Below are 16270 nucleotides of genomic sequence, written 5' to 3'. Positions count from 1 at the left end.
AACATTCCGATAATATTTAACCATGTAGTTCGAACATTCCGATAATATTTAACCATGTAGTTCGAACATTCTTTGTGACATTGATTTCATTATGTATCTTCGGATAATTATTTAATCTCCTGTCAGAGAAGTGAAGTGTTGGTTTTTATTTCAAACCCCTTCACATTTAATAAAAACATTTATTATGCTAAAATCCGACGAAGAACAATGACAGTAATAATTGAATAAAGATAAATAATACTAAAACAAAATCACATTTGTCTCTTGTGTTTTTAGTGGTCACTGACAGAGCTTTGAGTTTTTTACAGTGGCATGTCAGATTCACCAGGGTACCCATTCAACTTTTGTCTGATTACCTTTTTTCAGATTTGGTTTTCTTTCAAATTTCCATGCGAATTTATGCACACAGAAGGACCAGAATTAAACACGTGTAAGATAGAAAAACAGTTATATCATCTTCTTTGTTACTCAGATACAAGTTTCAATGGTACTGTTACGCGAGCCATGCTGCGTGTAGAAAGTCTGCTTGTCACCCCTGGGTATTTCTGAGTTCTCCCTGAAGATCTGTACGGAATGTATTGTGAAAGAACTAGTTTAGGAACTGTTTACAGTCCGACTGCGCAGACGCAAGATTTCTAGCGGAGTAGTAGTTATATTTATATTCAGTATATGTTTATTCGTTTTGCAAGTATTTTCCGTGTTCAGAATTCTGGGATCACCGTGGTAATTATTTTATATATATCTATGTTTATTGGTTGATTCTAGTATGATTGATGATTATGTATTCGTTTGTTGGTTCCTAGCCACAGTTTTTTAATGCCTGAGTGGATTATTTGTTATATTTGTATGATTTTCACTCAAAGCTTTTTCTGTGGGTTTATTAAACTTGTTTAGATTGAAGGCTCAGAGAAATAAACGTTCGGAACCTTACTATCTTCCTTTTTATTATGAAGAGCGTTGAGAGAAGGGAGTCTTACGATCCAATCCTGAGAAATACCACACGGTACATATATTAGGTCTTTAGGGAAATCGCTAAGTAGCGAAACAGGTACCGTTGTGAATTGGAAAAACCACAGTGGTACTCTTTGATTGGACAAACCACCTGAAGTAATGTTTACAGATTACAACATGTTTTTCTTTTTGAAAATGCATTTTACACACATTGCATAAACATTAAACAATAAATGCATCAAAGATAAGAATTAATTTTGATTTTGCAATCCTTAGATTTGCAATCCTGTTCGCGTAATTTAAAGTGAGCTTTTATGAAAAGATGTCCGATTCACAGTTTGGTCCCATTAAAATATATTCACAGTTTGGTCCCATTAAAATATATTCACAGTGTGGTCCCATTAAAATATATTCACAGTTTGGTCCCATTAAAATATATTCACAGTTTGGTCCCATTAAAATATATTCACAGTTTGGTCCCATTAAAAACTGATCATTTTCAATTGTGGTTTCTCTACAAAAGTGACATGAGCAATTCTCTACGTTGCACACTATGGGTTACAGGATTATTTTCAATCTCTTCGAAAGTGACAATTGCGTATTTCCAAGTTGCAGAAAACATACAGGGGTTATCAGAATTAAACACATTTAGTCTGAAAACCCGTGAATATCTTCCACATCCTTGATAAGACAATGGTTTCAAGGGTTCCTTTTGGAATCAGACATTGCAATCTTTGCATGGAGGACCACTAGAGATTGTGCTTACAGTCCCTTAAACTAGAGATTGTGCTTACAGTCCCTTAAACTAGAGATTGTGCTTACAGTCCCTTAAACACTTTTGTTGTAATAGAGAGAGAGAGAAGATATATAAGTTTGGCTTGTCTGTCTGTCTGTTTGTTTGTATCCAATAAGAGTCAAAACGGCTGAACCGATCGGGCGGGACATCACGTGACCACAGGGAAGGTTTATGAATGATGAAAAATTAAATAAAAATGTGTTTTAAAGGTTTTTAATTTTGTAAAAAAATTGAGATTCTTGAAAATCCGCAATTTAAAAAAAAAAAATTTTTTCTTCTTTGTTTTAAAATGTAAACAAAAAGAACATGTTAACAATTTATATAGAAGATGGGCGCGAAGCGCCCTTTAAAAGCTTAGTATTTTATATACATATACTTTGCTTGTGTCACATAAATGTCAAAAAGGCTGGACCAGGGAGTAAGGAATAGAAGGGAGATACAACTGACGCGGTTCGCCCTACCATATGATTAAACATGCTTTGCAGACGGGTACTCCATTTCTATAAGAAATATATGTCCGATGTACAATTACCGCGTATACAATAACCTATTCTGAATATTTCTTATACAAATGGAGTACCCGTCTGCAAAGCATGCATAATCATATAGTAGGGCGAACTGCGTCACTTGTATCTCCCTTCTATTCCTTACTCCCTGTGCTGTGTAAGGTCAAAGTTTGAAAAAAAAATGTCGACATTGTTGCACAAAATGCACCAACTTCAACAAAAAAGCTGCGTAATTACTTATTTCAAGGTTTGCGAAGAAAGCATGGCGCTAGAGAATCAACAGTTAAAAGCAAAAATTGTTACTATAGCAAAAGGGTACGAAGCGCCTTATAAGTCTAGTAATTATATATTTATATTTATTTATATATTTATATATCTAGGAGAATCCAGAGTGTAGGCGACAGTACAGTGATAATTTTCTCAAGGTTAAAAATTTATATTTATATTCATTTCATAATACATGAATTGTGCATAGAATTTTCTAACTTGATGTTTTTCTAAGGTCATAAAACCTTAATTGTTTAAAAACGATACCCATCTCTAATTATCCCAAGATGCTTTTAAATTTCTTATCATTGTGGAAAATTGGGATAATCATTGGTCGTGATAAAATATGCTTTTCATCTTTATGGTTTTAATAAAGGGTGTCCCACGAAACATGACAGTTTGTAAATAGTTTAGAATGTCTTCTTCCATAATTTGTTTAGTTGTTTAATACCAAAGATAATAATAGAAATATTATATAGGAGTCATACTTATAGTAAAATTAACTTCAAAGTAAAATATATTTGAGCAAAAGATTTTTTACGAAATGAACTGCAAACAGCCTTTAATATCTAATATGCAGTGTATGGAAGACGACATTAAAAAATATTTACCACTTTCATGTTTCGTGGGACACCCTGTACATCTACTGTTTACTAATTGATGTTATTGGTATAATATAGGTCGGGGGTACTCTAGGGGATTCTACAGAATCTTCTGTTCAGCATAGAAGAAGATGGAGAAGGAAGAAAACATAGCTTGCAGTACAGTACAGTACTCGGCAGTACATAATATCACTTTGATTTGCTGTACAATATAATACAGTTTGGTACTGTTAGTATACTTATAAAACTTACTACAGCATAAAGTACTTTGTATTACGGCTTACTACAGCATAGTACTTAGTAGTACAGCTATACTACAGCATAAAGTACTTTGTAGTACAGCTTACTACAGCATAAAGTACTTTGTAGTACAGTAGTAGAATTATACTTTACGCACAGGGCACTTTAAAACACTTCGCGGTACAGTGCAGTACAGTGCAGTATTTTGCAGTACAGTGCAGTATTTTGAAGTACAGTGCAGTATTTTGCAGTACAGTTCAGTATTTTGCAGTACAGTGCAGAATTTTGCTGTACATTGCAGTATTTTGAAGTACAGTGCAGTATTTTGCAGTACAGTTCAGTATTTTGCAGTACAGTTCAGTATTTTGCAGTACAGTGCAGAATTTTGCTGTACATTGCAGTATTTTGCAGTACAGTGAAGTATTTGCAGTACAGTTCACTCAGTGCAGTATTTTGCTATACAAAAATGACCAGAAATAGGTGTTTCAATGTCGAGGATTGGAAGTTTCTTAATCTTTTTGACAAAATCCGGAATAAATATGAAATTTTCTGAACAGAAAGTAAAATTAAAAATAATAAATGAATTTCATAGAAAATGGATATCCAACTTTTAATCCAAAATTATTGTCATTAAATATTTGATTTAAATGTTCAATCATTTGAATAATATTGTATACAGCCTTAATATTGAATTTTGCCAATATTGAAAGTTTTACTTTTGCCCCCCATGGTGCTTTTTATCCCAACTATCGACAACATGTAAAATATATTTTCCGCATCGTATTAAAAACATATTTAATTTAGCAGTATTTTATATTTACATATGGCAGTTATTAAAACAGTATTGTATAAATCTTCCTCGATTGTGTCAGCAAGTATGCTCTATTATTAATTTAAACTAAGTGTTCGCGAAATATGCTAAATTCGAATTGAATTCGGGTTTGATCGCTACAAATTGGGGGCATAATTGTAGTTTAAATATCTTAATTCAATTTTGATGGAATTTATCACACCTAATATTTCCCGTTGTAGGGTGTTTAAGTGACTTTATCGCCCTACAACAGGACGAAAAAGTAACTTTTTCACCCTGCTATTGAATTTAAAATTTCATACCTAATTTGTCTCATTGTAGGTCGATAAAGTTACTTAATCACCCCACAACAGGGTGATTAAGTAATTTTATCGAATTGCTTTTAAATAATTTGAGTAAAACTGAATAAAACTAAATATGTTATTGAAATGGGTATCATACGTGCGAAAAAGTTTTCGCACTTAATAATACCCATTACAATGACATAAATAGATATTATCTTTTTTGTTTATGTACAATGTACTTTAAACGATAGTTTTTTTGCAGCTAGGAGTCCCTTCCAAGCAAAATCCCAATACCAAGAGCATACATATATAAACTTAGGGTTTCAATGCGCAATATCGTTTTATTCAATTCCAGAAAAGTTTGATAAAACTTAGTTCAAAATTGCCTTTGATACTTGTAACAAATATATGTTTTTAAGCTATTTAGAAAAAAACAAGTCTTTGAGAAAATGCATACTGCATAGCCATGACTACACATGAAGCAAGTTTTAGCGAAATGATGCGCAACATTTGTATTATTCATCTGATATCAATGACAATTATAAAAAAAACAGGAAAATAGTTTTTTTTGTTCTACCATTTACCAATATTTGTGGCATTCAACAAGATAAATTTTAAATTTGAACAAATAAGTTAGACAGCTATACAGTTAAAGTTTTATGCTATTATTGTTCAATTGCGCATTGGAAACCATAATTAGGGGCATTCAATGAATGCCCCAAATTGAATTAGGGTTCTAAACTCTTGGGTATATCCATTATCTTACTATTAACTGAAAAGATAGAAATAGAACTAGTTGCGATCAAAGACGAATTCAATCATATTGTTAATATTTAAAAGTTTTATGAAATAAATAAAATCTAAAGCCTGAAACTGATGTGAGTAAATCTACAGAGTATAGGAAAAAATGTAATTACACGTAAAAAATGCAAATAAAGTGATACTAATGAATCATGGAAAGTCGTAGCCCTCTGACAGACTCTCCGCCTTTCATTCGCCTAATACGATTAGTTAATCTTCCGTCTTCCGACCCTAGCTCATAACTGACTCCATTTCTGCTATAGCCCAGGCCAATCCTATTCTTTCCTTTCAAGCCGTGGCTCATGTCCATTGGCTTGAATTTAAAAAAGACTTAGGGGCAACGTTGGCTTTGGTTTTCAACCATGTGTTGAATGAATGTTTTCTGGGTTGGCATTTTCTAATGAACAAATATTTCTCCATATTAAACATCGAGGCAACTTATCATCTGCTCCACTTTCTGTTCGACCAAGCTAAATACAAAATATACTTTCAATCCGAGCTTAGCTCCGGTCCGTATGAGGACTGAAGGGGTTTACATCAATAACTATCCAATCTGAGTTTAGCTCCGGGCTCGTATGAGAACTGATGGGGTTTCATCAATGGAACTATCATTATTCTGAGCTATTGAGCTCACACTGGTTTCATCTTAGCTCCGAGTCTGTTACAATATATCCCATTTCATTTTCGCGAACACTTCCTTTAAATGTGCATTTTACATGATAAAGATTTCAGTATATAAAGTTATATTATATTTCAAAATATTGATCTCTACTGTTCTACTCTGCGAAAGATAAATTCTTTGATGCATTTCCACTTAAATAAAATTTATGCAGAAAGTAGACATTTTGCATTGATTGCAAATTATTAAAAAAACTTAAAAATCAATTCGAATTTATTTTTTCCAAAATAAAGAAAGCAACTTAGAATTTTTTCAGAAGGTTTCAAACAAAATGCTCAAATATTTACCTTAATATTTAATTGAATTGTTAATCTTTATCTAAATAAATAAATAAATAAATAAATGAATTTTTGCTGTGATTTCTCATAAAACAAATAAAGGTTAAAGTTGCCTCTTTGAAATAGTATTTTACCCCTTGTTTTTGTTTTTCCTGGGATTCCCTTTAGTTACCAATTTTTTTTAGATGTTTTGGTGTCCAATTTTATGATTAAATCAGGTAATAAAATGCCAAAATTCTTTTAAATTCTTTATTCATAGACTTCATAGGTTCAATAGCTAAGCTTTATTTACCTTCCAACCAGAAACTGCAGTACACATTATATTTGTGGAAGTTCCTTGAAACTGCAGTACACATTACATTTATGGAAGTTCCTTGAAACTGCAGTACACATTATATTTGTGGAAGTCCCTCCCAGAAACTGCAGTACACATTATATTTATTTACCTTCCTCCCAGAAACTGCAGTACACATTATATTTGTGGAAGTTTCTTGAAACTGCAGTACACATCATATTTGTGGAAGTTCCTTGAAACTGCAGTACACATTATATTTGTGGAAGTTCCTTGAAACTGCAGTACAATTTACATTTATTTACCGGCCTCCCAGAAACTGCATTACAAATTCAATTTGTGGGGAAGTTCCTTGAAACTGCAGTATACATCATATTTGTGGGGAAGTTCCTTTTTGTTTCCTTACATAACACATTCACCATTCCTCGAGTGAAGAAATGTAAAGGATAAATCACGTGACATATATTTAGTATAGCACCAATTCAAATAAACGGTCACTTGGGAATTAAAGGGACTGTTAGCGTAATTTTAAGTGACCTTCTGCCCCTCCATGAAAAGATGGCATTTCCCAATTACAACAGTACTCTTAAGAGCTGTGTCTGGTGTCTGATCAAGTAGGAATAAATACTAAATAAGATATGCATATTTATTTATAATATGTTGTTTCTCTGGGATGGAGAACTGCTTCACAGAAATAAACATTCTTTTAGATAGAAAAACGACGTTATCTTCCACAGTTGGATCATATTAATGTTTCAAGGGTACTGTTGTAAATCGGTTGTAGAGAATCAAATAAAATTACGCTTACAGTCCCATTGAGTCGACTGTCAGGCATTCCCAGCTTCTCATTGCTCCCTCCTCCTCCATGAAAAACATCTAGTTATGGTTTTCACTTTTTATCTGAAAAAAATCGTTTTGAGTTATGTTAAGACTGAAACCTGAAGAGAAAAACAGAAACTATTTTCTAAAATTATTTCAAAAGAATTAAGTCTTCGCCACAAACTCAAATATTTTAATCCCTAAATCTTTACAACCCTACTTCAAAGACCATGCAGATTTTTCAAACTAACAAAATTCTGTTAGATCAAATATTTTGAAATATCTAATGTTTATACCATTAGGTTGTAAAGATATGGGATTAGAAAATTTGAGTTTGTCGCAAAGACTCAATTTTGTATCAATGGTTTTTAGGTTCCTCGCGATTTAATGGTTCATGAATCATGTTAATCTAAAATGTTTTACAATACCCTTCATTGTTATGCATGAATGCGCATTTCTTGTTTAGGGAAAAACCAAAGTTGAGAAATATTTAATAAGAAAAATAAGAATATCTCATGCATGTGTCATCCTTGATCATGACAACGGTTTAAAAGGATATCGTTGTGAATCGGAAATGAAAGGTACTAATTTGATGTCACAAAGGGATGAGTGGATTCCGTATCTTCTTTACTTTATTGTTCTTATTCAGACTGTTTAGCAATATTACTTGTTTAATGATTTCTTTCTCTGTGAAGGTTAAGTTGAACCCTGACTGCAACGCTATAATTATAACGCTAATAAACAGAAAATATTAAAAGCTGATATCAACAAAGATAGAACAGCCTGAAAGGGAGTTCAAAGTGCAACAAATCATGTAAATGTTCACAAATTATATGCAGTAGAGTACATTAATACAGTATGTTCCCTAGACTATTCATTTCAATTTCGAATGTTTTTAAGCTCTTAAATAAACTTTATAATGAATTAGGTGAATAAAAAACATCATTTGATTTATAGTTATAACGAAAAATCATCGTTTGTACAGTGAAAGGCATAGAGTCTATGTGAAATGATCATTGGTCAATTATGAAACCAGCCTATTTCATAATTTGGTTTTCTTTAATATTAATTTTAGATCTTCTATAAAATGATGTTCCAGGGCCCGAAAGGTTATATAGCGCAAATATGTGAAGTACACTTGCAGTATGGAAACAGATCAACAAAATCGCCGTTTTACACCTTTTTCCAGTGAATTCCCCTCTAATATATATTCTATTCTCTTTGGATATCAATTATCAATTTTTGTAAATAAGCAAACAAAATGGTCAAGTGTAAAAATTTATTTCAGATCTAAAACATGGTAACGCTTTGAATAACTGCAGCTTGCAGGTTATGATAATTTAAAAAAGCATATTTCACAAATATTTATTATGTTTTTAGCTCGAAATTCGATCTTTCTTACACTTTGACAAACTTGCTAGGCTATTAGCTATTTCACAAAATTAATATCTTGATGCTTTAAAACAAATTGTATAAAATGAAATGAAGATTTCAATATCATTATAATCTATATAATCTTAACTGGAGTCGAGTTTAAGTGAGTGGATAACTGACGTTGAGTTTAAATGAGTAGCTAACCAGAGTTGAGTTAAAGAGAGTGTTTAACTGGAGATGAGTTTAAGTGAGTGGATAACTGGAGTTGAGTTTAAGTGACTGGTTAACTATAGTTGAGTTTAAGTGACTGGTTAACTGTAGTTGAGTTTAAGTGAGTAGATAACTGGAGTTGAGTTTAAGTGAGTGGATAACTGAAATTGAGTTTAAGTGAGTAGCTAACCAGAGTTGAGTTAATTAAAGAGAGTGGTTAACTGGAGTTGAGTTTAAGTAAGTGGTTAACTGGAGTTGAGTTTATTAAGTGATTGTTAGTTGGAGTTGAGTTTAAGTGAGTAATTTAATCGAGTTGAATTGAATTGAAAGTGTTTAACTGGAGTTAAGTTTGAATGAGTTGATACCTGAAGTTGAGTTAAGTCAGTAGTTAATTTGAGTTGAGTTTAAATAAGTAGTTAACTGGATTTAAGTTTATGCGAGTGGTTAAGTGAAGTTAAATTTAAGTCAGTAGTTAACTGGAGTTGAGGTTAAGTGAGTTGATAACTGGAGTTGAGTTTAGAAAGGGATGGTTGACTGGAGTTTAGTTTAAATGAGTGTTTATATATACTGGAGTTGAATTTAAGTGAGTAGGTATAACTGTAGTTGAGTTTAAATTAGTTGCTAACTGGAGTTGAGTCTAAGCGAGTGGTTAACTGGAGTTGATTAACTGGAATTTAATTTAATTGAGTGGTTAACTGGAGTTAAACGTGAGTGAGTAGTTAACTAGAGTTGAGTTTAAGTGAGTAGTAACCAAAGTTGAGTTTAATTGAGTGGTTAACTGGAGTTAAGTTTGAGTGAGTATTTAACTGGAGTTGAGTTTAAGTGAGAAGTTAACCGGAGTTGAGTTTAAGTGAGTGGTTAACTGGAGTTGGAGTTCATAAAGTGAGTGGTTAACTGGAGTTGAGTTTACGTGAGAAGTTAACTGGAGTTGAGTTTAAAAGAGTGGTTATTACTGGATTGGAGTTCAAGTGAGTGGTTTTATGGAGTTGAGTTTAAGCGAGTGGTTAACTGGAGTTGAGTTTAAATGAGCATGGTAAACTGGAGTTGAGTTTAAATGAGGTTTATCCATGCATGAAGTTGAGTTTATGTGAGTTGTAAACTGGAGTCATTGAGTCAGAGTGAGATGATCTGTCGAAGCAGTGAGTCTGCCATGACTTTGTTAGACTGCTGGAGAAATTATGAAAATGTTTTAGGTTCCTTTTCCACAGTTTATCTAGTGAAAGATGTTCTTCAAAATAAAGAATACGCAGCGAAGACGTGTAACAAAAGTTTTATTCTAAGGTAAAATATCTCATTTTTGTACAAAATATCTCATCTTTTGTATAAAATGTGATAACTATACTTGAGACTTCTGGATCGACTGTACAGAATGTATCCAGTCATTAATCTTTCATTCTTGGTTTACTTCAACTGTAATATTGTTTCTCACGTTGCCAAATTATTAATCAATTATATAATTTAAATACAATATGCAGGGCAGTAAACTGAATTTTGTCTACAGATTGCTTTTAGGTCTTCATTTGTTGATAACCATGTATTTTTTTGTTAAGAGAGAAAAAGAGTTCTGCTGTTATGAGGGAGAAGGAGATATTAGTTCTTGTTAAGGAACAGTGGTTTTCTTTCATAATATTAAAAATAAGGTTTATTGACATTGCAAAGGTCACAAAGATGTGACAATTAATATATTAGCTTTATTGTTCTTTTTCTGCTTAAATTTTTACTTAAAATTACGCCGACAGTCCCAATCAGTCTCTAATGAAATTTTTCCTTAATGAATAATTAGTAAAGTTTAAATTTAATTTCAAATAAAACTGGTTCGTTGTGGACAGGATAAATGGAATCCTCGTGCACCTTTCTTTGTCAAGCTCATCACGTCATTCCAGGTTAATAGAAACCCTTTCTAACATAGATAATTAGAATCAGAATCTAAAGTTGTTAATATTTTAAATAACTGCCGGGAAATTGCATGTTCTTTTTGTACTTTAATGAATCAACCTTTTAGTTTTTTTCTCCTTCGTTTCTTTTTTTACCCAAATATTCATTTGATTTCCTCTTAAAATCATTTATTTTCCACAATTCAGCGACTGAACCACTTAACTTTCCTAACATATCATTATCCCAGTTCATTATGTAAGAAACCTTCAAAGCGTTAACGCGGCGTTAATTAATTGGGGGAAATCGAGATTATTTATTTCTTTTTTTTTAATCTTAATATTTCAGGATGAGGAGAGTTTATATTTTATTTTAACCTATGCTGAACGTGGCGATTTCTTTACATTCCTCAAAAGAGCTTTTAAAAAAGGTTAGAATTTATGTAGCAAGTTTTTCAAATCGTAATATTTAGTTCTGAAATTAAAAGTCATTAAATTTTTTATATAAATTGATCAATTAGTTTTTATGATAAAAAAATTATGATTGCTTAAAGAACGAAAGATTGATTATATCATGTTCGATTATTTCATTGATTATACCATATTTGATTTATTATTCCATGTTTGATTATTTTATTGATTTTATCATATTTGATCATCTATTTGGTTATATCGTTAATAAATATTTGATTTGCTTATATTATTAACAAATTATTGATTGATTTTATCATATTTGATTATTTGATTTGATTATATATAATTGTTTATTTGATTGATAATAGCATATTTGATTAATTATATCAAAATTGAATTTGATTTGATTATATACATAATTTTTTATTTGATTGATTAAATCATAACTGATTGTTTGATTGATTATATCATAATTGATAATTTGATTTGATTATATCATATTGATTATTTGATGATAGGAATCAATGTATCTCGGTTCTACTCTGGAGAATTAATTCAAGCTCTGGAACATCTTCATAATATAGGCAAATATTCGGTTCTAAGTATTGATAAATATTGTACTTAATGTGAATATACAGGGGTTTATATTCATTGTTGGTTGTTGTCTCTCAAAATTGTATTTGCTTAAACTAATTGCGCATAAATTTACTCTTTTATTTATTTTAAAAACGAAGTTTACGACGTAAGAATAATTCATGATGAGTATACCAGTTTTAGCTTTAAACCCCATCGAATTTTTGATGTTACAAGGAGTCGTGGTTTTCATTTTTGACTTCGTGAATGGTATTATCATGGACGTTTTGAAATGTTTAAAACTTTAAGGAGAGTCCGCCCCATGCACGAGTCCGCTCCAAGCATGACAGTGGGGGATTTTTTTTTTGATGTTAAAATGAATTTGTAATTTTATTTTAGAGATAAATCTATAAACTTTAAATCTTTCTAGGATAAACTTTTTTCATCGTTTCTCGAGAAATTGCAAATAAGTTTTCTATTCCCTATGTACAGTGTACACTGTACAGTTACACTGTACATTGTGTACAATTATTTAACACTGGAAATGCTTGGAGATGTTAATTTTAATATTTCGAAAATCTCGTCCCTTCAATCTATACACTTATAATTCAATACCAACCTACCGTGATTGAACGTTTCCAGACTAGGTTACGATAAGAAAGATGATAAATACTAATTAGTCACGTTCTAAAATCTCCAGTATCATTTCTTACTTTAACAGAAAGTTCTTATTGGTTTTGTTTTTTCAACCCGAATAATTTTCTAGGAATCGTTCATCGTGATTTAAAACCTGAAAACCTTCTTCTAACCAGGGATATGCATATTCTACTCACAGACTTCGGTAGTGGGATGATTCTTCGGAAAGAGGAGGTAGAGAATATCACATTTACTGTTTCCTTATTGAATACATTGAGACGCCTTGATTAAAATCTTAAATCATGCCTTTTTCAATCCTGTGCTAAGGATCCTGATCGATGGATCCACACTAATTTAACTTCCTGGATCCGGATCCGAATCCGCAAAAATATGCGGATCCACGGATCCGGAACTAAGGGGTTAAATTTCAACAAAACATGATAGAAATAAACTTTTTGCTTTAAAAATTAAAATCTAAAGTGCTAACTTATGAGAGATTATTAAAAACATCCTAATCTCTGAATGGCTCATTAAGTTTCAGTCTAAAAGTAAAATTGATCCTGATCCGGATCAATTTTTTTGGTCGAATCAAGGATCCGGATCAAAATGTTTGGATTTAAGCAAACTGCTTCAATCCAAACCTTATTCCATGACTTAATCAATGCCCTGATTCATACCTTGCTTGATTCGAACCAAGATTTATTCCTAGAATTGCGATTTACTTAGTTATTGTGAAGGTAACAATAAAAAATATAATCTGAAATTAAAGAAGTGCGAGTGGACATTGTCAATCGCCAATCGTCATTGTACCGATGTGATGTGAGGATCGTTCTGGCAGTTTAAATTGAAGGGTCACATGATATTTCATTAACAGTCCCATTAAGGTTGATAGAGTAGAGGAGGAGATAACAGTAAATAGAAGATCTAGTTTTGTCGGAACTGCACAGTATGTTAGTCCAGAGATGCTTACAAGCAAAGGTAAACATCGAACTTTTCAGGCAGTTTTTTTAATGCTTTTGTTTGCAACAAGAGGTGTGTATTTTCTTTAAAAATCATGCTTGAAGGGGAGATGAATTTTAGGTGAAAATAAATGTTTTTATTATTAAAAGTATCGACAAGGAGGAAAAAACTTTCTTTTTGTTATTTAGTAATTAAGATCCAGAATTACCACAGAACAAAAACTAAAATTACCTAAAATCACGCCATTGTTTTGTGTAAACAATCTACTGTTAAATATTAGGTTGCAGCCCAGCCTCTGATCTATGGGCTGCAGGGTGTATAATTTACCAGATGGAATCTGGATCTCCTCCTTTCCAATCAGGTTAAAAACATTTAAATATTTACTCAATTCCACCAGAACTTCTCTGAAGCACCTTAGAAGAAAAAGACTTAGAATGTCTTAGGAGTTAGGGACCCCTTGACAGATTTGCCACTGGAATGTTCTTAGCTTGGTTTTGAGATTTTGAATTGAGTGGGTTAACTTTATAGGAAGAAATATCTAAAATCTTAATTTACGACCAAGCGCGGGTAAACGGCGGGACGCTGGGTTCTCAAGCTAGTATATATTTAGGAAACTTACTGGATTAAAAAAATCTGTGAGCATTTTTTTCTCTCAAAATCAAAAGTTCAGAAAAGAAAAAATGTGTACATAAATTATTTCAATCGAAATCTAAAATTTTATAAAGATTGAATCGCAGAAAATTCGCTAAAATGTAATGAGAAAATTTGCAATTTTCAGTTATAGCCTAATTTTTAAGGAAAAGTTGTTTTTCGATGGCTCTTCAGGTTTCAACTGTACAGCATATATTTAAAACTTAAGAATATTCTCAGAAGAAAGGAAAAAAAGAATTTAATTAATCTTTTTAAAATTTTAGATTACGATTGAAATAATTTATGTACACATTTTTTGAGCCATTGGAATACCAAAAAAAATTAAAAGTTTCCAAAAAATATTGAAAAAAACCATACAGGAGAGTTGCACAAAAAAGGTACAATTTTGCACCAGGCGTCGCAAATCACTTTTTTTTGACTCACCCTGAATATAAATATATATATATATATAAATGAATGTCTTGTTTTATTATATAGATTGAACAATACCTAAAAATAAATGTAGTCTTTTTTCCAATGCTGTTTTCTTAAGCAAGAATTTTGATAGCTTAATTTGGGGGAAATTTGATCAATTTATTATTAGAAATAAATGTAATTAAAAATCTTTTTAGTTGAACTATAAGTGTAAGTTTCTTTAAAAACTTTCAAAAAACAAAAATAACCTTTTTTGGTAGTTTTGACAAACGAAACTTTGTATCGAATATTATGTTTAATCAGGGTCCGAGTATCTAATATTCCAGAAGATTTTAAAACTAGAATACAGCTTTCCCGATCAATTTAACTCAGAGGTAAGACGGGTAGGGTTAACCATTAAAAAGATAAATTAAAGGGACTGTGATTAGCGTAATTTCCAGTGACCCTTCATAAAAAGAATGCAAGGCCCGATTCACAACGGTACCTTTAAAAGTTTTGTCTGATTTAGTATGAATTAGAAATCAATGTTTATAATTTTAGTTAACGATTGTTTTCAATTGGGGCTTCTCTACGTAAGTGACCAGCGTATTTCAAGGGTACCGTTGCAAATCGGACATTTCCATCTTCGCATGGAGGGTCACTTAAATTACGGTTACAGTCCATTTTAAAAGTTTAAATATTTTTAAATTAGGGTTTCATTTACTTTTTGTTTTGAAGGGCGCTGATTTGGTAAAGCGGTTACTAACCCTAGAACCAGAGAAGAGATTAGGGTTTACGGATATCTGTGATCATGTTTGCTACAAATCGATAAAATCTCATCCTTACTTCAGGTTAAATACTATTGTTAGTAATTTCTGGGCTTTCCACAATAATCTGTCTTAGATCTGTCTAACATATGTTTTACATTTTTGTTTTAATATCTTCAAGTTCCTGTTAAATGGTTGTGGAATGGAGAGGAAAAACAAAATACTTAAATCTTCACCTCCATTTTTAATAAAAAACCACTTATTTAGGGATTTAGATTTTGAGAACTTATACAGAACTCCTTCTCCCCACCTGGATCTGTACTCAGACATGTACATGGAGCAGGATCCGGTCTGGGATAAGTATCCTGATATGACTCCGGGGTTGGGAAAATCTAACACGGACAGGTAAACTATCAGATTGTAAAATCTAGTTCAGCTTAAAAAAAGGTGATTTTGAATTCTTTTTGTGACGAAATCTTTTACATAAAAATTGCACGCAGAATATTTAGTTTAAGTCTGGTTCAATCTGATCAAAAGAAAGTTTAGTACATTATAATAACATGATTAAATTTAAAGAAGTTTAGAAACAAAACTACACAGTACACACATTCACTGCGTAATCTCGGTGTTCTTTAGCTGAGTCCTTCTTCCAATAACCGAGAACATCTTGGACTTCACTCCCTCCTGGGACATATCCTTGATTTGAGATCTTCTTTGATTCATGGTTGCGAGTAGACTTTTGATAAAGTGAGCGTACAGTTATATTGTGTACACTTTGAGGTGTGACAGAAGTACAGTGTACAATGTGTACAAGTTCCGTTTACAGGGGGGGAGACCGAGGGGTGTCGAGTTCTGTAGATTTTTCAATTTATCTTCGATGGTGGCAAAGGAGACCCTTTTATCTTCTACATAGGTTTTAAACAGATCACCAGAGGGATCAATTGTTTCTTCGGTATTTCAGCCCTGAAAATGATATCGTCTCCTCGAGTTTACAAATTCTGTCTAATATCAAAGTTGTGACTGTTTAGCTTCAAAAGTTGTTCAATCCTCTTAAACATATATTTTTATTCATTTTTTTGCAGATGTGGGCGGGGG

At 32.0% G+C, this 16270-nt stretch overlaps 1 protein-coding gene and 1 long non-coding RNA gene across 8 annotated transcripts in view; both read left to right on the top strand.

Annotated features, from left to right (window-relative positions):
• The first annotated feature begins 963 nt into the window (after nt 1-963).
• LOC111713308 (uncharacterized) lies at nt 964-3577 on the top strand. Its single transcript, XR_002767661.1, has 3 exons — nt 964-1003; nt 2634-2678; nt 3201-3577. It is a non-coding gene; the product is annotated as an uncharacterized LOC111713308 (long non-coding RNA).
• Nucleotides 3578-10098: 6521 nt separating this feature from the next.
• The window catches only part of LOC111713315 (3-phosphoinositide-dependent protein kinase 1), a 9695-nt gene continuing 3523 nt past the window's right edge, over nt 10099-16270 (top strand). For all 7 annotated transcript variants that reach the window (XR_002767663.1, XR_002767667.1, XR_002767662.1 and 4 more), the window contains exons 1-11: nt 10099-10191; nt 10461-10515; nt 10740-10793; nt 11131-11212; nt 11714-11779; nt 12535-12638; nt 13289-13382; nt 13645-13725; nt 14733-14803; nt 15147-15259; nt 15443-15580. Coding sequence is in view for 1 of the 7 variants with exons in the window: in XM_023488153.1 (XP_023343921.1) it covers nt 10483-10515; nt 10740-10793; nt 11131-11212; nt 11714-11779; nt 12535-12638; nt 13289-13382; nt 13645-13725; nt 14733-14803; nt 15147-15259; nt 15443-15580 (836 nt within the window). In the remaining 6 variants the exon portion in view is untranslated. The remainder of the gene's footprint in view (nt 10192-10460; nt 10516-10739; nt 10794-11130; nt 11213-11713; nt 11780-12534; nt 12639-13288; nt 13383-13644; nt 13726-14732; nt 14804-15146; nt 15260-15442; nt 15581-16270) is intronic.

The sequence above is a fragment of the Eurytemora carolleeae genome, unplaced genomic scaffold (genome assembly GCF_000591075.1).
Source record: "Eurytemora carolleeae unplaced genomic scaffold, Eaff_2.0 scaffold1405, whole genome shotgun sequence".
Classification (NCBI taxonomy): Eukaryota; Metazoa; Arthropoda; class Copepoda; order Calanoida; family Temoridae; genus Eurytemora; species Eurytemora carolleeae.
This window is presented reverse-complemented; position numbering and strand designations above follow the sequence as displayed.